Raw genomic sequence first — 22050 nt, 5'->3', positions numbered from 1 at the left:
ACCCCCCGACAGCAGCAGAGGGACCAAACTTGTGGCTGTGGGGCTGAAAATGCGTCAGCAGACAAACTGAAAGCAACAGAGACGAATGTGAAACAGGTGAACATGCATGTGATTGGACAGAACGCGGAATGAATGGTGACGTGGCTGAGATGACTGAACTGACTGCAGGAAGAAATTAATGAATGTGACGAAACCTACGAGAAGAGAGGGATGACTGATTGGAGGAACAGGGAAATGAGTGACCTGGAATCTGAGGCTCTCTGGTAGAACTGATGCTAGACGCTTTACTACGCTTTACTATGCTTTACGACATTCCTACTGTGTACTTTCACTACTTGTGCTGGATTGTTAGTAAGGTGTTACTTTGTGCTTTGTCATACAGTTAAATGACAAACATGGCGTAACACAGGTTTATGTTCAGTGACATTTCCATCTTTGTATCGTCTGTATCATTTTCTCTCAGCTGTTCACTCCCCTCTGATCTCTGTTCTTTGTGCAGACTTCACAATGTTCACTCACATATGAACTGAACTGTGAAATCCCTCTGTAGTTGCATTCTACATGATTCTTTTTGAAGAATGAGCCCGACCCTCTCAACTTTGCCAGCCAATTGTAGCAAACAAAATATAACAAAAACAAAGATAAAACTCGTCCAGCTTGGTGCAGACATTCTACATCAAAATACCTGCAACAATTTACAGGAAACATGTTGCAGGAGATACAAGAATACACATGAAAATCTGCCAATCAAACAAACATTTTAAGGATCTACCTGAATGGTCACAGCCCCCAAGCCTGTGACCTGCAGGGATGACACAGTCACGGTCATTACACACTTCCACGCTGTGACCCAGGATGTTCTCGTCCTCGGACATTGTCATCCTGCTGCTGTGCTCTGAGACTGAGGAGGAGGTTGCAGGGTAGAGCGTCTGCGTTGTAGCTGTCAGGCAGACGTCCAACTCACAATCAGGGACATTCAGCTCTGAGTTGTCTCAGTTTCTATTTTTGAACTCTCTAAGTCACTCGCTCATCACCCTCCTTCTGTTATTCCATCACTTACTGTCTTGTCACTTCCATTCTTACGCTCTCTCTCTATGGAAGATAGCTAAAGAGTTTAATACATGTTTAAAAATTACCCCACTTCTGTACAGGTAGTTGCCACATTATTTATTGATTGATTGATTATTGATTATATTTATTTCAAGTTTGTCCATTTAAGATACTAACCCCTACTAAGATGAACTGCTTGTGCCTGGATGCCATGGTGCACAAAACGACGGAGGAGAGGTGAAAAGGTCAGCCAGAACCGACTGAACGTGAAATAATGCTCCTGTGAGGTCTGAATGATTGAGATGAAGGCAGTCAAAGCCAACAGGAAGTGTTACAGTTGCCAAATTTAACCGTGTGTGTCCCTCCAGTGGCCACAGACAATAATGCACCCCTCTGAAAATCACAAGCCTGGTGCGATAATAATATTAAATCCTGTTTTAATTTAATGTTTACACAGTGAAAACATTTTCAAATTATGTATTCAGGTTTGTTTGTATGTCCCTATTCACATTCACACACAAGGCTGTCGTGGCGCCGGTTGGTTGAGGTCGTACAGCAATCTGACCCGACATGTGTGACTTCCTCAGCTGGCTTGCTGCTAGTGATGCTGATGTTGATGAGAACTGAACTGTAGAAATACTGCAGTAGTAATACATTTCATATTTGTTGTAAGCTCCCTCTGCTGTCTAGTGGTTGTACGGAAGAAACATCTGCGTGCTTGCTTTGATCTGAAAAGGAAGATGAGAAAAGAAGGCCCAGGTGACCTTTTTCTGACTAAATGGTGCTGAATACACACTGCCCTGTTGAAAGAAGAGACCTCAGAGGTTACCTTCCTCTCTCCCTCACAAACACACCCATAGCCACAAACACACGCACACGCACACGCACACGCACACGCACACACACACACACACACACACACACACACACACACACACACACACACACACACACACACATACACACACACACACACAGCCGCACAGCTATCCACAGAGACGTGCAGGCGTATGCAGGGTGTGTGAGTCATGCTCCACGATCCGTCCTCCACTCGGATGGAGCAAATGCTATCCAGACTTCAGTCCCGGAAGTTGTTGATGCTTTCAATGGAAATGCTCCTGCTTGAATATTGTCAAATACACGCACACAAGAGCACAGGGTGAATGCAAGTTAATGGGTGTGTGTGTGTGTGTTCTGTTTCTACGTGGCTATTTATCTTGAAGAGGGGACTCTATCCACGCTACCCCAAGGACATGAGTGAGGTCAGAGAGAGGGAGAGAGGGAGAGAGAGTGATGAAGGACGTGAGTGTGGGAATGATGCATGTCTTGTTAATTTATTTGAAGATTTCACTTAAAATGAAAGAACATCCACGGTGTGTGAGAGCAGATAGCAGCACTATAAGAGCACAAGAACATTTTTTTCATAAATGTGATTTTTGACCACATCTCATTTCCTTTTTTTTGTCGAAAATTAATCACTGTTTTCACAAATTTCAACAAATCCTATGCAATCTTTTGGTCATCCACAGGTGCTCACCGTGAGTGTGTGCATTCACGTCTTTGCAAAAGTGAGTGCTTTGAGTTAACCAAGACAAACAAACAAAGCAACATTAGGTTTGTACTTTTTATCACATATTATTATTACTTCACAATATTGCAAGTAAGTTATATTTTCATGTCTTGTTATGTAAAGCTATTTTAACTGAATATAAAGCAAAAGTTAAAAAAAATGCAGAAAGATTGAAATTACAGCAGTAAAATCAGTTTAGTGTTTTGTCATGAGTTATTAGATAATTTGTCCTTACATACATTTTTGTAATAGTTGAATGCTGTTTTATCCAAATAACCTTTGTTAATTGACATAATAGATGAATTTGATAAACAATAAATAATAAATATGACCTTAAATGCCTTTTAGTTTAAAGTGACATTTTTTATTTTGAAATCCCTGGTGATGCTTTTATTTGTTGTGTTTGAAAACAGAGCTCCGGCATGATTGTGTGCTCCCCCATGTCCACCCCTCCCTCCCTCTCTCTCTCTCTCTCTCTCTCTCTCTCTCTCTCTCTCTCCCTCTCTCTGCTCTCTCTCTTGTTGACTCAGCGGTTGGTTCATTCCTGTAGGTCAGCAGTGCCACCATGTAGAGCAACAATGGAGTCCAAAGGCAGAGAATGAGATGGATTTTGTCGAGCCATCTGGATTGGTGGGTCCCCAGAGACATGGAAATGTTACGATAGTCATTAACTCGTATTAATAACAATATGGCACTTTAAAGGAAAGTAAATGAAATTAATATGAGTTTACCCACAAAACAATAAAACTTCCTAGTCAAAAAAGACATATGACTAACTGATTATGTTGTCTTGTCGTCTTTCATGTAACACAACCCCACGCAGCCTCACCCTCAGGGTCGCCACCATAGCAACTGCTCACGGACCCTTTTATCATCTGGTCCTTGCCCCTTGACATTTTATCTAGAGTCTATAAAGATGCTGGCACCAGCTGCACACACACACTCTCTCTCTCTCTCTCACACACACAGACACCACAGCTTCACTTATTTTCTTCGCTTTTTCCTTCGCAAATAAAAAGTTACAAAAGATGCGATGCAGTGAGATGGGTAAAGATTTTTCACTGCCTTATTATCAAATTATAACAAACTTGGACCATCCTCACTTAAGCGTCATAAAGATCTTCTTTCTACAGCCCTATAGAACATGTTGCTGGGATATTTATTCAGGCTGAACTCATGTCACCTCATCTTAACTCAACAACTTGCTAGTTTCATAAGATCCTTAAGCTCTCTTAATTCTTTGTCATTCAAAAACTGTGTGTATGTGTTTGGCTCATCTGGCTCAATGTTATGAGCTCATTTTAGTATGAAAATTGATTCTCTGAACTATACTGACGACACTGTGAATATGCCTAATTTATCCATGTCTAATCTAATCATAGGAAAAAGAAAGAACGAGAGAGAGAAAGACTTCTGATTTGCATCCTAATTTGCGGCTCATCTTGAAGGCTGTTCACTCCTCTGGGAAATACCTTACCCACAGGAATCTCCTTTCAGACGATGGACCTCAATCAGTTCACTGAACGAGGGGATAAGGATTTACAAATTCATAAATAAGACCTGTGTCGCCGCTGTGCCAATCCTTTCTATCAGCCACCTCCATTCTGTCCTTGTGACTCTCAACCATGATTAAATCGATCGTCTAGGCTTGCCTTGAAAATAAGTGAGAGTGATTCATCCCTTTACTCTTCACTTCCACACTGACCCTGCATTGATTGCCCACCTTTCTTGTGTTAAAGGGAATTCTAAATCAGACACATTGGTTAGCAAAACTAAATCTCCTTGACGTAACGCATCATGTGATCCGACCCTTGAAGTCTCTCTTTAAGAGCTCAGTCCGCACTGTTTGCTTGTTCCCCTCGCTGTACTTTGGAATAAATAGCTCACAGACGCCCCAGCTGCATCCCCCCCCCCCCCCACCAATGTTGTAGCACCCACACTCCAAAAGTATAAAGCCATAATTTAATAGCTTTCCCTAACTCCGTACAAGGTCTCTGCACACACTTAACCTGTGCTCACACAGAGGAACTGTGAGCTTATTGCTTCTCTCAGCTTATTGCTTTTCCTCATATTGTTTTTCCCCAGGCTTCTTGATTGGAGCATCGCATCAGTGGAGAGAATACTAGTGAAGGTCTGACATGGCTTTAAATATGAACTCAGGCAGCTTGTCTTTATTATTGAGCTTCTATTGGGATCAGCAACTTGGATATTTCAGGAAATAGCCAGATATAACTTCACTGTTGAGGGAAAGAACAGCACCACTGCTTATTAAGAATAACTTTTAAATGTATCATCCGCTGTACACATTGCCTCCTTATTTGCTCCATTCACTTACATTCTCTCACACCGGTGTTGCAGTTGACAGATAACAAAACAATCTTACATTATTTATTTGAGTTTGTCACACATGCTTCCTATTCCCAAATTCAGAGTAGAAAGAAGTAAGATTCAACCAAAAGACTAAAATACTTAAAAGCTATGGATTGATTTTTTTCCCTCCTTAAAAGTGCAAACACATCAACAGTGAAGTGTACCTCAGTATACGAAAGTACTCCATATCAAGAATGAAAAACATGAATAAAAAAGCGTTTCTTTTACAGTCCAGAAAATATATAAATATAAATGCAGATGATTTTGGCTGTGTGAGGGTTAATATAGCTGATCTGATTGATGCTTCCAATCCAAAGGCATTGTGTTGTTGGATAGATGAGTTGATTCAATTTACAAGCTCATCATATGTTTTCATACTGCCGAATAAGAAATACTACAATATTTTATACTTAATGTTGAGTCTGTACATGGTGTTATACTGTATACTGTACCATATTGCTCTTGCTCCCTCTCCCTCTCTCTCTCTCTCTCTCTCTCTCTCTCTCTCTCTCTCTCTCTCTCTCTCTCTTTGATGATGGGGGTATTTCTATTCTGTGCGGGGCTGTGAGCTCAGCGAGTTTGCTTCTGTCTCTGTAATCCCCCCGCTCTGGGCGTTGGCATATAAAAGCAGCAAGGGGCCCGCCGCTGTCTCGCACAGGCGGTCAGTCTCAGTCGTCCACTTCCTTACACGCTTCCAAAGGTGAGACAGTGGACGGACATCATAAACAGAATGGGAAAAACAAGAAGGGAGGAGTTTGGACAGAGAGACAAAAAGAAAAGAAGAAAGAAACAGCATCATAAACTGGAATGAAATAGTGACAAAAGATAGATGGTTGAAAATGGATGAAAATGGTTCTAGGTGTGAGTTTAAAAAATAGTGCTATAGTTCAATTTAATGTGTAATATGAAAATCTTCTCTTCTCTTCTCTTCTCTTCTCTTCTCTTCTCTTCTCTTCTCTTCTCTTCTCTTCTCTTCTCTTCTCTTCTCTTCTCTTCTCTTCTCCAATTCAGCCATCATGTCTGCTGGAGGAGAAAAGTCTGCTTCTCAGACAGACGGGAAGACGCCACAGAACAAGATGGGCCTGATGTCCTACAAGGTACCACACCACCACCACAACACACTCAGACACACACACTTCACATAGAAACAGATGATGAAACATTAACACAAACACTTCACACAGTAACACCTTGTGTAGCAGCTGGCCTCACACTTTACCTTCCCAGCTGATGTCTCTTATCAGGACCTGATAGTTCTTATATCCCAGTGAGTGGGTGGCTGACAGCAACAACTGACAGCAAAAAATACCATGAAATAATAATCGAGCCGAGAAAACTGTCCGTTCGTTTGCATCTCTTTCTCTCTGTGAATCCTTCAGCCTTTGTCACAGTGCTTGCCTTTTCTGCTCTCCTGTTATTGTTTTGCCTCAACCTGTGCCAATGAAAGCACCTCCGATCTCTGTATTTTTTCCTATTTTCCTCCTTTCATCTGCGCTGCCTATCACACTGCAAAACAAGGAATTCGTGTCTAGGTTGAAAATGATTTAGTTTTGTTATTTCCTGTTTTACTGATTTTACTGATTCAGGAGGCAGCAACATCGCTTCGGTTGCCTCAAGTATCCTGCTAACAAATCAACAAACTGATAAACTAATCAGTTTTTGGGCTCTTGAATCTTTTAAATCTCACATGAAAAATCCTTTTCATCTGTGGCTGATAAACATCAACTTTATCCAGGAATTTTCTATGAATGAGTGTCAAGTATTTTCATCATAACACAAGCTTCTTACTTACATTTTCTTTCGTGCACCATCCAGATGTTCGTGTACGATCAGGAGAACTTCCAGGGCCGATGCATCGAGATCAACGCCGAGTGCATGAATGTGTGTGACAAGGGAATGGACAAGGTGCGCTCCCTGCGTGTTGAGTGTGGACCGTAAGTAGACCATACATATATAGACTGGGACCGTAAAACAAAGCCATTTGTTTCAACATTTATTTGATTTCTTGCCTAACACTTGGTGAATAAATTTCTATGTCATTGCAATGAATCAAATCCAAGTGCAAGCCCCTAACAGGAGGTAATGGGATTACAAACAGGCTTTACTCCAACTTGCGTCCATTTCATGTGCAACTACGCTTGTCGAAGTCCAAAAAATATCTGCGTTGTGCATTACTGATCCAAAATGTGTTTTATTCTAATAATATACTGGTGTAAAGACAAAGAAACAATCCCCTGAGCAATGCTCCAATACTCCACTAAAAACCTTTGAGTGATTCTGCCAACAAGCGGATAAACCAACCAACCAACCAAGCACATGGTAGAGATCCTCTGCATTTCTGAGAACAGTGTAAGGGTGTATAACTGAAAATGTTCTGATCCAACCTGAAAGAAGCATAGATGACATGGCTTGGATGATGAATTAGGCTGATTATATCTATAAACATAATAATAAATGAGCGTGCAGAGAAAGAGAAGAAAACAGCAACCTCTGCTTCATAACTTTTTCTTTCTATACTGCACATACAAGCTAGTAAAACAATTTGTATTCCGTGTTGAGTTTTGTGGAGGTGATTCTGACCTTCCTCCTTCATTCCCTCCCTCCAGCTTTGTGGGCTTTGAGCAGATGAACTTCTGTGGGGAGATGTTCATCCTGGAGAAGGGCGAGTATCCCCGCTGGGACTCCTGGAGCAACCACCAGAAGAATGATTATCTTCTCTCCTTCAGGCCTGTCCGCATGGTAACCTAGTCTGTGTGATGAATCTGAGGGAAAAGGGGTTTTGTTGAGGATTAATCTACATTTCTCACTTTCATGTCATCATCCTCTCATACATCACACAGCTGCACTCATCGTCCTTTTCTCTCTCTACCATCTTCCAGGACCCCGAGAAGCATAAGATCTGCCTTTACGAGGTCGGAGAGTTTAAGGGTCGTAAGATGGAAATCATGGATGATGATGTCCCCAGCCTGTTTGCCTACGGTTTCACCGACAGAGTGGGCAGCATCATGGTGAACTGTGGAACGTGAGTAGTAGTCGCTATGCATAAAAACATAATGATGGCCATTATCACGCGTGACCAAAGCATGCCCTATTCTAATTGGGGTGAATGGGTTTGAAGCATTTCCAATCCAGCTTTTTGCACACTGCACTCTTGTGTCTTTTCAATGGAGCACAAACACCGTGCATCATTACAAGTTAGGTAGGTGCAGAATAGTAGTTGCAAGGGATTTGGATTTCATAAATTAAATATTCACAACAGCAACATCTGAAAAGTTCTTACTGACTTCCCAATGCAGTCCAGTCTACTAGACAGGCAAAGAGATAAACTTGAATACACTCAGAGAGCACATCACCTAACAGAAGAGAAATAAACTGGTATCACTGGACTGGGAAATAATGTTGAAAATGTTTCACCTAAAGAGGCTTCTCCAGTTTAACAGTATGTGAAGGGTTGAGTCCACAACTTGTTTACATTCTGATTTCCAAGTATAGTAATAATGGCATCAGTGCAGAACAGCACTGTAGCTGTGAATTATGTAGTCAAGAGTTTGTAAAAAAGAAAGAAAACGGTTTGTGACAGTTGACATTGATATACTTGATTCCATGTCTTGCGCTTTAAATTAAAGGTCAAAATGTAAGGGTGCCTATTACAGCGCCACCATAAGGGTGATTGTACCAAAATTGAATGGGTTCTTCCCTGGGATTGTCATGGGTTCCCTGTGAGTTTCAATTCCAACTGTGACTTTTTGGCATGTCCTGGTAAGAAACACAGTCTAACACAATTGAAAACATAACCTCACTGATGAAGGTAATTAAAGCTTGGCAGCATCGCAGCAATTATAACCTAATGATTTAGCATTGCTGTTGTTGCAAAGTTAACATCCCACATGATTAACCATCAGCCAATTATCTGTATTTGTTCAGGGAAACCCTAATGATTGTAAGTGTGGGGAGGGTGTGGACAGCCGCAGCATTGTCCCAGCCAGTTGTGCTTTTTTGAATGCATGGGTGTGCTAAGGTCTCTGGGCCTCTGCAGTGGTGGGCAAACATTTCACCACTCACCACCTGTGCACTGCATGAATACAGTATGTGTCAACCCAAAATGTGACCATATAATTGGGTGCTGCAGGAGGAAGAGCGTTGCAATGTGCTGGGCAATGTGGGTGGCAATCCTGATTTTGGCTTCAGGCAGATTGCTGCAGTACAACATCTTCAATGTGTTGGAAAATGGCTGAAATTATCTTTTTTCCATCAGTGAACTGAAATACACCCACAACATTGTTGTAGTCATACTGTATATTGCAAGCATTTCCATACCTTTGTTGGATGTTAAGTGCTGTCTTTGATTTTGGATGTTTAGCAATGGAGCCGGAACTCATTTATTTTACATCACTTTCCTTTAACGCAGTCCCTTATCAGCAACAGATCCAGATTTCTGAGTACATCAAGGCAAACACTAAATGTTTCATCATGTTTTGGCAGCAATGAAGTCAAAAAGCACAACTGTTACTTATATACCAGACAGTTTTCTAATTAATTACGTCAGCCTTAAACTCTGACAACAGTTTCAACAGCAACATCAGTTGTGTGAGTGCTTTAAGTGTTTGCCTGGATGCGAGTTCAGGAATAGAGGCTTTTCATCAGCACCTAACCCGGGGTGTGATGAACGTCAGCAGCTCAGTAGCGCATCTCCGTCTGTAGTCTCAGTGGTTTGGTGGCAGACACTGTGTCTTCACTGTGATTACTTAATTTGTTATGCCACTCTGCTTTCAGAGGAAAGGCAGGAACAAATAACTCATGAGGAGAGCACATATTGGTTTGATGCTTAAAGCGTAACAAACAGATCGATGCCTTTCTGAAAGGATGTTTAGTGTCCTGGATCTCTCTGTTTTGTTTTCTCACTCTTATTTCTTTCAGTTATTATGCTTTTTGGATTAATGTTTCTGTTCCTACACCAAGTACTGTTTCTTGAATATATTTGATCCCTCTTAATTCCAGCTACAGTATGTTCAGTTTAGGGACTCAAGATGTTCTTGTACCTGTATCTGGATACATATCAAAGTTTCATTATGCAACCTAAGAGAACTTAGAGTAGAATGTAGGTGATTCAGAGTAATATGTAATTTTATGAAAGGGTGATGCAGCTGTTACACTTTTATCCACTGCTGGATAAAAAGTGAATTCTGCATGAGCGTCAACTTAATAGTTTTGTGCCTCCTCCTCTTAAACATTGCTGAAAGGCCATTTGTAAAATATCATCTCACGCTGATACGATGTTAGACAGAGCTCCACAATCCTTCCTAATCAGACATTTTAAAGATTTAGTCCTAAATAGTAAGTGTCATTTAGACAGCTACAATTAACTTTATGCAACTTGAGATAAGCTAGTGCTAGCTGTAACAGTATATCACATGAACTGTGTTGTCGTGTTTCAGAACCCCAATGACAGTGATAACATACTACTGTTGAGCAATTTATTTTGTGAGCACCAACTAGTTGGCATAAAGATGGACCAAACATTTATCCTTCCTCCTTGATGTGTCCATCATGCTGTGTCACTATTAAAATCCCAAACAATGGAGTTTAGCTGCAGAAGGCAGATACACGTAAAATACAGAAACTGAAACAGAACTTTGAAAAGGCTAAAGCTAGCTTGTCTGTGTTAGCTTGTTTTAGCCAGCCAGTAAACCATAGTACTTTCACAATAAACTACCTCTGAAATGAAGCACATATAGCTTGATAAATGAGTTTTACACACTGTAGCATTCATTCATGCATTCTCAACCAATATGTTATTGAGAATTTTACTCTAAAATGCCAATTGTACCCTCAGTGTACAAGCGTCACTAGCAAGCAACCTGTCGCTTTAGCTTTAAGTTTACAAAAGCTGTGGTTTGACAAAGCTAACCTTTTAAAACTCAGTTCCAACTTAGACCAAGCAAAAGAGTAAACACTTGAGCCAACATAGAGCTGCCACTTATATATTCTCATAAAAGAAATGTACTTAATGGTAACATGAGTCATACGATAATGGGACTTTGGTTGTTGTTGTGAAACTGAACATCAGGTACAATGTAGGTCGGAAGTGCTTGAAGCTACAGTATGTTCACTCATGTACTTTCTATCTTCTTTTTCTCCTTTAGCTGGGTGGGTTACCAGTACCCTGGTTACCGTGGCAGCCAGTACCTGCTGGAGAAGGGTGAATACAGGCATTTCAATGAGTACGGCGCTCGCTGCCCTCAGATGCAGTCCATGAGGCGTATCCGTGACATGCAGTGGCACCCGCATGGCTGCTACACCATGTCCGCCAAGTAAAGCCCAGCAAGGGTGAAGACAAGTAGGATTGGAGGAGAAATGGAGGCTGAAGGCATTCACAGAGATGGATGAAGAATAAAAGGAAAGGTGTTAATTTTTTTTCCTCTGTCCCACTAGTTCTTGGCAGAATGAGTGAAGCACGGAGACCTTTAAAGTTTTTTTTTTCTTTTTTTAAAACACCTTTTAGTTGTTTGAATGTTGTAATCTAGTGATAAATGAAAAGATGTTTGAAATTAATAGGATGAAATAATACAAAATGTTAAGACTGTAAGATTCTTAAAATTTTTATTCTCACCAGCTCACCATCTCTGATTGTCTTTTCTCATCCAATCCCTTCCTCTCTGACTCATGTATTTCTCTTCATCACCCCACTATCGTCAGCCCTCACTCATCTCACATCTGGATGATTTCTAGAGGACTGTGTGAATTTGTGTTGTTGTGTGATGGGAGCTTGGCAGAATTGCATAGCACCCTGATAGTTTGGGTTGACAGATAACATCCACTGTGCTCAGATCCCGAAACCACATTAACCTTAACACACAATAAAGAATCCCATGTCCTGCTCCACCAGCACTGATAAGGCTACTGTCATGTTCTTCAGCTTTGCAAAAACAGGATACAGGAAAATGATCTTATCAAGCGCAATTTGCACAATGTTATCAGAATCTTTACATGATGAGCTGGTATTGACTGATCTTTGGTCTGTTTTGCTGCTGGAGCAGACTGATATCGAAAACAAATAGAAACAAGACAGAAAAGTCGTTTAAGAAGTAGCTGAAACAGTATCACAGGCAAACTACATAGTCTTGTATTTTTATTTTTTATCCTAAAAAACAAGTGAAAATCTGCTGATATAAGTGGGATTTTTTTCAACTTCAAGTGTCACCATCTTGAAATGAAACAGAATAAAGATTTGTTATTTAATGACATCAAAGTGTTTCCACAGGAAAAGTCTGTGGTCCTACTAAATCCTAACAAATTAAAAGTTAGTAAAGTTATAATGTTTCACTTGCTTTTAGTGAGTAATTAATTTAATTTAATTTATTATTTAATTTCACAAAAACCTTCTATTTTGAATGTCGTCATGCATTATTTCTCTGCACTGATGCACCATGTGGATTACACACATCAGCACCAGAATGACACACATTCTTTATATAAAATATGATCAATAAATGATGTGACTTCTTCCACTAATGTTGATCAAGTATTCAAAAATACTTAGCCACATCATACATAATGTAATCTTCGGATTCTGTCTGTGACATATGGTTGTTCTATAACATCACGTCAGAGGCTGTTTCTATAATTATGAATCAAGCCTCTGCATGTATCACAATGAGAATTTACATAACCACTGTTTTCCCAGATCTGACCAATATACAAATCTGATTCATTAATAACCTCTTTATTTTGTTCTTTCTCTTTCCATCCCACAGCATTTCAAATCAATATGCCCTCAGTTGAAACACAAAAGTTCACCATCATCAATGACAAAAGGACACACTCGAGTAAAAATATCTCTTTTAACACAATCACATCCTCATTTGTGTTGTTAGAAATGTGTCAGGGCCAGGTTGGGGGTCAGCTTACTTATTGTGGTTATTGAAACATCCCTACATGCCCACGCACATTATATCCCAGCCAGTTCATTGAGAGCTACATTGATAAATTTGGTTTCTTAATTTCAGTTTCGATTGAGACTGACAGAGCGATGTGTTTTGACGTCCTCCTGTCAGCTTCATGCATTAAGCTTGAAACTTCAAAAGTATTGAAGATGTCTGCTGTTCCACCAGGGACTGCTGCTGGGAAATATAAGGAAGACATTGGACCAATTCCATACACAACACACATATTCAAGAATTCCTCTGCAGAAAAAGAAGTAACTTTTAATCCATAACTGCTGCCTTGCATACTGACTCAGTGGGATGAGCTGAGCCAGCAGAGATGATGCTGAAGGATTGTATCAGATGTATTGTGAGCCCGTGAACAAACTTTATCTGCAGTTTTAAAACCATTTCTGTCAAGAGTACAACAGGATCAACAAATTATCCCAGCAGGACAGAAGTAATCAATCCAAATATGCTGGAATGTCTGCTGCTCTCAGCTCGAGTGAAGAGGCTGAAATAATAGAAATCTCAGATGAACAGCTGCTGTATCTGCTTGGAATCAACTTAGCTGATATAAATGTGTTATTGCCTGTGGCTGCAGTTACCTATGACGTCATTCTATCGCAAGCAAAACCACAGATCCAGGCTGTCAGTTCAACGCTGTTAGATACCAGCCATGGGAGAACTAGGAGGAGAGCCAGGCTGAGCAGGAATTCAATTAGAGAGACATCAGTAAAGCCCTTACACAAGCCCTTTTACTCTTTGGGCTGCCATTGGTGGTTGCAATGCCCTTGAGCAATGCTGATGCAGAAAGAGAAGACGGTGGAGCAGTGGTGGCACAATGAGCCACGACAAATGATTTTCGATGTAGGCCTAGATGGCAGGCCTTATTGTAATAACAGTATCTTTATTTTTGACTGTTACGGGTTAAATGTAATTTATTTGGTCATAAATATCCGAATGGCAGCTGGTTAAAAAACCTACTTAACTATGTTAAATACGAACTGCCTGTGAGCAGAAACTGACCCTGAGGCGGCTCATTCAAGCATCGATGCTGCACAGAGCCAATGGAGCAATAAGAGTAGAGCTCAGAATCAAAGAGGGCAGCCATGAACTCCCTCTACATGTGGAGGAAGGCTGACATCTGATAATAGTTAGTGCCTTCTTTTCTGGGTAAATGGATTCTAGCTGAGATAATGGCATGCATATATAACTGGAAGCAGTTTTCACAACCGCTGAGTTGCGTCTTACCGTACTCAGTCATGCTGCCAAACCATGCTGTGCAGCTGCGGGTGAGAACTCTCTCCATAGCTGCCCTATTAATAAATAAGTAATACATCATCAAAGTTCAGGCAAGAGGAAAACATGAAAAGAAGAAAATTGTGCATAGTTCCCGCTGTAGCAGAGGAGGAAAGAGGTGCATGGACAGGTGTGATATCAATAATAACCTTGTGCACCTTGAGTATGGATGGAAAGTATTGTTCAATCAGTGTGCATCTAGATTGAACGCATTTATCACCGTTCATCACCGTTGTTCCATTAGCAGATTTTATAATGTGGCTATTGGGATGTTTGGCTCTTCAGTCATTGTAAAAGTAGTTAACTGTTGCCATGGTGTCCTTTGTCCCTGCCATGGATACTTACTGTGTGTCAAAACAAAGATAGCACAGGTTAGCAACTGGGGAGTGACTAGTATGCACTTCTGAAATTTCTGACAGCTTCCACTAGTTGCAAATAGCTGAACTAAAAGCTTTTGGATCGTCCAGAGGGTGGAGGGGCCAGAAAACAAACAAACAAATAAGTCCACAGACTACACCAACAGATTAAAAGAAGATCTCCTGCTTTGATTCTGATCTCTTCTCCTATTGCTTCAGGTTATACTTTCACCTGTATGAGCGGTTTGCTTGTTTGTTATCAGGAATGTTCAGGGAGGAACCCATCAAACTTTGCAGCTAATTGGAATCCATGATATTTCAAATGATTTCTGTGAGACATTTCACTATTTTTCTTTAATTTCTTCAAAAGTAATACGTCAGTCTCAGTGAAAAGAAAGAATGAGGCGGATTTATAAATTGCAGATAACACAAACTGGGGATAAGGAGCAGTCTTTATTTTAAGATAACAGACAGGACGAAAATCCTGAATTCTTCCCATATCTGCTTCTGGAGTATTCTTTACCGATTCCCAGACACTCCAATTCTAAGAATAAGTTCACTCTATTACCCCGTCCCAATTCTCCCATCACATCTGAAAGGGAAACACGCATTTCACCTGACACCTGACACTGGTTCGGTCTCCCTAAATATACACAGATAGGACACCTACAAGGTGTTGTGATTCTTCCTCACTATGTGGTTAAATATGGATTGGAGGAGTACTGACGTCAGTGTGACATGTGCGATGCACGCACAGAAAGCCACACACACAGAAACACACAGATGTGCAGGTACAAGCAGACTTTGTTGAGGTAGCAACACATTCACACATGCACGCCACTCCGCTGCCTCTGATATCCATGTGTAAATTGGGAGTAGCTCACCAGCACGGCATTATGGCAAAGCTTATAAAAGCTTAATGACTCCTAAAGGTGCAATGCGGCTAAATAATTATAATAACACACACAAAGACACACACACCGGTGCATGAGTCTAGTCTTTGCTCCACTTCTCACTCTGCCTGGGTGGGTGGTCACTTACCACCAGCACCACACACTGTTCACATTAAAATGGTGAGCTGTGAGCTCGCATCATCTTTATCAACTTGTGCTCCTGTTTCTTCTCTCAGAGGGAAAATCACAGAGGAGCCACACCAGGCAGAGGAAAACGCACAAACAACGATCAGCCCACACCTTCCTGATTACTGTGCATTCACCATAGAAACCAATGGCCCCAAGGCACAATCAAAACACAAGTCTCAATCAGTATTGCTGCAACAAGAAGTATACTGTTAATGAGGTAATCAGAACTGCAGGCACGACTTGCTGCTGTGAGCCGCTTCATTTCATGTGGAGGACAAAACCCCATGTACAAGTTAAGTAAGTAAGTAAATCCATAAACACTGATCAAGATGGAACTGAACAGTAAATTGTAAAAAGATAGAATTTAAAATAACGTGTTTATATGTAAAAGTGCCCAGAGAAGCTGTAACACAAATACAAAAATGCAGAGAAATTCTTAATTACTTTCTCTACTTAAGAGGAGATTAAACTTGTGAGACTTATTTGGGAATAAATAAAACAAAATGATAAAAAATTGTATTTAATTATAAATATTCCCAATTCATGAATGAATGAATGAATTATGAATCAATTCTATAAAATGCACAAGAAAATACAAACTTTAGCCATTAAAGTGTACTGACTCTGTTATTTAGTTTATGTTTTGCTGTCACACCTGTCATTTTGTTCCATCACATTTTTGACACTTCTTTATCTGCAGAAATCAACTTTGCCCAATTTGTTTTTATGTTGTGATTATTTATTGAGTTTACTTCCAAATGTATTTGACCAGTTTATTCATTCTTTCATTCATTTCCTAATGAATCTGAGTTTGGTCCCAGTGTCCATTAGGCTGACTTTGTTATCTTCCTCTCCTCTCTTCCTCTTTAATGGTTTCACTCTAATGATTTATTTCAATGGGTTTCTCAGAAACCTTGCAGAGATTATTCAGAGTTATCGGCAGGCGAAATGACGATTCTCTCCATTTTCAGACAAAAACGTTTTTCCAAAAACAGAATGTGTCATCAGGACTAATTAGCTGTGATATTTGAAGATTATGGTCCCACACGCAGCATTATTAATCAGTTCAGTTGTATTTTGTGTACCACCAACAGGGATTGTGATGTGTAATTATCATACAGCTTGCACAGGCAAATTGAGTAGGAGTGAATTGGCATTTTTCCCCCAATCGTGAGTAATGTACTGATTTCAGCATATGGAGAGAAAGTTTCTGTATGTACTGTGTGAAGTTCACATTAATATGAATAAATGACCCTTGCACAAGCACTAATACATTTTGCACATATGTACACTCATCTTCACATGCGCAGACCCACAGATGCATAAACACTTGAGTCTGACAGTTGGTGTGCGTCACGCAGCGTTGATGCTCATTCAGAGCCTCCATGAAAAGTCTGGGGCTGACTGATGAGTGATGTAAGATTGATATGTAACTCCTCTTCTTCCTGCTGAGACAAATAAGTGGGTGTGCTGAGCCTTCACAAACCCAGAGACAAAGACAGAGAGAGAGAGAGAGAGAGAGAGAGAGAGAGAGAGAGGAGACGTGAGGGACATGCATTGGCTATGTCAGGTTTGAAAGTTTTAAAATTGAATTGACATGGAATTGGACCAAAGAATATTTCTGTTATCTACCTCAATGATATATGAAGTTGTGCGTGGCTACTGTAGTTATGCATGATGAAGTTTCTCATTTTGGGCTCCTCTCAGTCACTAACTCCCTTATTCCTCACCCTCACCATTACACTTTCTCCTTGTCTCCCTGAACCCCCTCCCCCCTTCCTCCTGCGTCTGTCTGTCTCTCTTTTCCCACTTGCAGCCACTGTCTCTCCATCCTATCTGTGTCGGCATTACACGTACATCTGCGTCATCCGTGAGGCACGCTTGAGTCTCCGGGTTAAAAATAAAAGATGAAAGCGGCGCAGACGGATGCGAGAGAAAGAGTAGAGAGGGCGGAGAGGGAATTGGTGATTGGGGTGGGGAGGTGGAGGAGAGAGAATGTGTTAGAGAGCGGGAAAGGGAGAGAGAGAGAGAGAGAGAGAGAGAGAGAGAGAGAGAGAGAGAGAGGACACTGTTAGCCTTTTAAGCAGCATCCTGCCAGAGAGAACTAAGTGAAGTATTCAGCGGTTGTTCTTGTACATATTATACAGAATATTTCCCACTGAGACAGGTACATGGAAGTTATATTCCTGTCCAGGCTGCCCAAAGTGTCCTTCTTTGACCTGATATACACCAAAAAGACTATTGTCAAAATAGTGAAGTGACGAAAGAAAGATACAGTGAACATTTGTGATGAGGATTAGGATGTGCATGTGTGTGTGCTTATGTGTGTGTGTGTGCTCTCATACTTGCAACTTTGAGTACCAAAATGTTTACTATGTCATTCTACATAGTATCTTTACTTACATACATACATTTTAAGTTGAAATTTTAGTGTTTTTACTTGAAGAAAGGATTTGAGTAGTTCTCCCTTGACATCCTCTCCCTCCAGCAGTACAGAAAACCTTTCTGACAGAATGAGCACTCGCATCACCTACAGGCCGCAGGAAAGATCGGAAATCACGGGAAAATATTTACATAATCACCACAAATATTCACAGACACATTCCTGTTTAAATATAGATGAATAAACAAGTGCTTGGCCCTGTTGGAACACGATGCACTGAGGTTCAGTAAACCATGCTCCATAAAAATACCTGCCCTCATTGCAAAAAGCCTTTACTTCTTTACTTTCCGAGAGTTTTTTTGGACGAGAACAGCGCTTTTGCACAAGTTTCCAAGAGTGAGAACTGTGAATTCTTGCAGGGTCATCAGCATAATGGTCAAGCTCAGCAGAAATAGTGATGGGTAAAGGAAAGGCAGCTGCTGTTGGTAAGTCATTATGACCTCCACCAGTACAGCACATATGTTAGAGCACATTTAAACACATAAACACATAAACACATAACCACGTTGTGTCAGATAAAAAAGAACAAGGTCAAGATATGTTGAGGTTTATTTGAGTTTATTTGTTAAAAACAACTTGCCTTAACATTTTTGTTATCGTATAATGTGCACAGAGGATTGGAGGGTTTTTGAAGCTATATTATCACATTTTAAAGAATCCTAGCAGCAAAGCACATTTTGTAATTGAATTTTTTGTTACAGTAAACTTGACAATTATTTAAGTTTAGGAATACCTTCTTTAACCTGAGATTACATTTTTCTCTCCCTGCGCTTTGTGCTTAATATAGACCCGTTGTCCTCATGTCTGGACATTTTGTTGCCACCTAGTGGTAATTAGTGTAGTGCACTGTTCGACTCGAAGCCAAGATGGCTGAAATACTGGTGAAGATGTTTAAAGAAAAAAAAGTAAGAAATGTAATCAAATTTACTGTCAAAATCTGTTGATTTATATTGCTTTAATGCTCTAGGAGGTTGATATTGTGTGGAAATTTGACCCAAGAGTACAACAAAAGTAATGAACCAACGCAAAATAGGTACTTAAAACTCATGCAAGGACATCAGGGCGATTTTGAGAGATAAGTGGCCAATTTGACATCAAGTTTTTTGCCACTGTGCTGACACTTACAAGAGGAAGAACGGAATAACAACAAATGAAGAGCATCAGAAAATGAGATTATTGTAATATGACTGTGTTAGTGAACACCCACACGCACACACACATTTTGATGATTAAGGCTCAAATCCTAATTAATCCCTAAAAGTAATCGTAAATGTTGTGCCAAACTTAACCAACAATCTCCAAAAATAGCAATTACTGGAGTTTAAAATGTTTTAAACTCAAAGGGTTAGGGTTAGAGATATGGAAGATTTTCTGTCGGGTTCATGAAAAATCCAAACCTAGGATGAGAAACCGGGTTGTCAATGTTAAAAAAAGAGAATCAAAGCCCATATGTGTGTGGTGGTGATGATGACATGAAGGTAAGGCAATGTGAGCAATTCGAGGAAAGGAGGAAAGCAACAAAGCAGAGAACTAATGTGGATGCACCATTTAAAATGTTAATTGAAACAATCACTGCATGCAGTCAAACCCCAAATAACGGAAATAAGGTGAACTGAGAGAAACACTCAGCAAGCAACAAACACATGTGTTAATACAAGTGTGCTATTTGGTCCTAGAAAGACTAGATAATGAAAATTTGCATTCTGCTAAAGCTCCTGAACAAGAAAAAAAAGGTGAGCGTGCGTGATCGCAGCGTGAAACTGGAGGTGGAGGAGGGAATGCTGAGAAAATTTTTCCACAATATTGAAAATAATGATGACATAAAACACGACAATGCAGTTGAATAAGAATAGCTCCCCCATGCTGCAGGATAAAGGGATCTGACCCCACTCAAACAATGTCTGTGACCCTGTGAATGTGTATGTCTTGCCTTCTTGTGAACCTTAACATTACTCTATGTGGGCTTCCAGCTTTCATATTATTCATAACTGCAAAGGGAAACTGTGAGTGGACCGAGTGCAGGCTTCCTCTGAAGAGAAATGGAGTGAGGGAGGGATGGAGGAGGAGCGGAGAGTATTGATCTGAGCATATATGGCTGAGTCTTACACAATCGTGCGGGAACAGATGAAAGAGGAGGACAGGAAGTCACGTCGACTGGAGGAAGCTGAGTGAACCTTAAATGCACCACATTGATGAAAAGTCTTTACAACCATAACGTGTCAATCAGTGAAATCCTGACGGATGACGGATTGAAACTGTCTGTAACGCAAACACATTATATATAATGGAACACACTGCCTTCACATCCCACAATGCAATGTGCTTGTGTGAAGAAATCTTATCCCAACACAGAGCAGCTACTGAAGCAAGCAGAGTTATTTATACCATTATGTGTTTGGTTTCTGTTTTTGGTTTCACCCATTTTTGTCATATATGAATACAAATAACAGTTCATACAGTATGTTTTGTGGTATAAATGGTCATCCTGGACATTTTAGTACATTTAGACATTAATCAAAGGCAAAAAGAATGGAGAAGGAGATGGTACAATCACATTTGGGCCACAGCAAGGAGCACGAATAAAGTCGTGACCTGACCTCTCGGCCCAATGACCACAGCTATCTGCTCCATCCACCACCTTGTAAGCAGGTATAAACAACCAGCCAGCCTGAGAAACATCTGAAGTCCTTACAAAGCAAAGATGACTAAGAAGAAGAAGAAGAGTAGTTAGGGAACACAAAAGGTAGTCACCATCATGATAAAAGAAAAATGAATTATATCACATCAATAAGCAGAATGCTGCACAGTGTGTGTGTCAGCGTGTGTGGAACACCAAGTGGCAGTATATGGATAAACGGAAGCGGTGACGTTAAGGGCGGAACAAACGAACAACACACACTGGCAGAAAGGGAGGGAGTCATTGGAAGACTGGCACAAACATCTTTGAAAGGGATAATTGGACAAACATGCTGTGGTGTGTGTGTGTGTGTGTTTGTGTGTGTGTGTGTGTGTGTGTGTGTGTGTGTGTGTGTGTGTGTGTGTGTGTGTGTTTGTGTGTGTGTGTATGCGAAAGAGAGATTGGGCCAATCAATAATCTTTTAGGTTCACACACACTGGTTGAATCACCGTCTTAAAATAAATTAGTTGGATGGTTCATCCACGTCTTGACCCGCGTCATCTGTCTAGACGTTTATCCATCTCCATCCGCTTCTTATATGTGTCAGAAATGAGTTTGTCTTGGAATTTTGTCCAAACTATAGATCACTGATGTTGTTTTCTGTAAGTTGGAGCATTTTTAATCATATTTGCCGCTCACTTCTGTGTAATTTCCAGAAATTCATTATATTTTTTCAAATCACTTTTATCAAACGAATTGTGCAATTTAATTATGGTTTTTATGCTAGACTTTGATATTTATCATATTTTTTATACATATACATTTATTTTCATACTGCTGTGTGGATTTCTGTCGAATTAAGTTTTGTTGTGTTTTGATATGCGATGACAATAGTAGTAATAGTATTTATATATCGTACCTTATTGAATGACTTTGTTAAATCAAAACCAATCTCAAAAATAGAAGCCCTCTCATTGGATCCCACATGTACCTATACCAACACCACGGCTGAAGACAAAGTGTGTCTAGTTCTACTGGTCTTGAGATGAAACCACAACTAACCAAACATAATGTTCCTGTGGTTTATCTCTGTAAGTGCAGGTACATGTTTCTGCCATATTTGTGACCGTACAGAAATCCCATTAATGTGGCACTTGTCCAAGCATTAGTCCACTACAAGATTTGGATACATACCCTTGAAATTGACTAAAGACAAATACAAACGACCTAGAATCTAATGTCAGGATGCTTCAATTCATCATAAAGCAACATAGACCCCACAATTCAAAGGCACCACATGTGTGCTGTTACCTCGGCAACAGACACACCCCTATCATA

General features: G+C 40.3%; 1 protein-coding gene across 1 annotated transcript; it reads left to right on the top strand.

Moving 5' to 3' along the window:
• Positions 1–6006: 6006 nt before the first annotated feature.
• Positions 6007–11305, top strand: LOC142996885 (beta-crystallin B1-like). Its single transcript, XM_076148006.1, has 5 exons — positions 6007–6087; positions 6806–6924; positions 7597–7729; positions 7870–8012; positions 11134–11305. Exons 1-5 carry the CDS (start codon positions 6007–6009, stop codon positions 11303–11305), a joined length of 648 nt encoding a protein of 215 aa, XP_076004121.1.
• The last annotated feature ends 10745 nt before the right edge of the window (positions 11306–22050 follow it).

Source organism: Genypterus blacodes, unplaced genomic scaffold (assembly GCF_046128005.1).
Source record: "Genypterus blacodes isolate CSIRO-AG114 ecotype Tasmania unplaced genomic scaffold, CSIRO-AGI_Gbla_v1 ptg000039l_1, whole genome shotgun sequence".
NCBI classification, from domain to species: Eukaryota; Metazoa; Chordata; class Actinopteri; order Ophidiiformes; family Ophidiidae; genus Genypterus; species Genypterus blacodes.
Note: the sequence above shows the minus strand (reverse complement) of the source record. Positions and strands in the feature narration are given on the sequence as shown.

Bases quoted from the DNA above. Each gene is read 5' to 3' on its own strand.
- LOC142996885 (XM_076148006.1), top strand. From the start codon at position 6,007: ATGTCTGCTGGAGGAGAAAAGTCTGCTTCTCAGACAGACGGGAAGACG. The intron at 6,925-7,596 runs GTAAGTAGACCA...CCCTCCCTCCAG, and splicing joins CTGCGTGTTGAGTGTGGACC to CTTTGTGGGCTTTGAGCAGA. The intron at 8,013-11,133 runs GTGAGTAGTAGT...TTTCTCCTTTAG, and splicing joins ATCATGGTGAACTGTGGAAC to CTGGGTGGGTTACCAGTACC.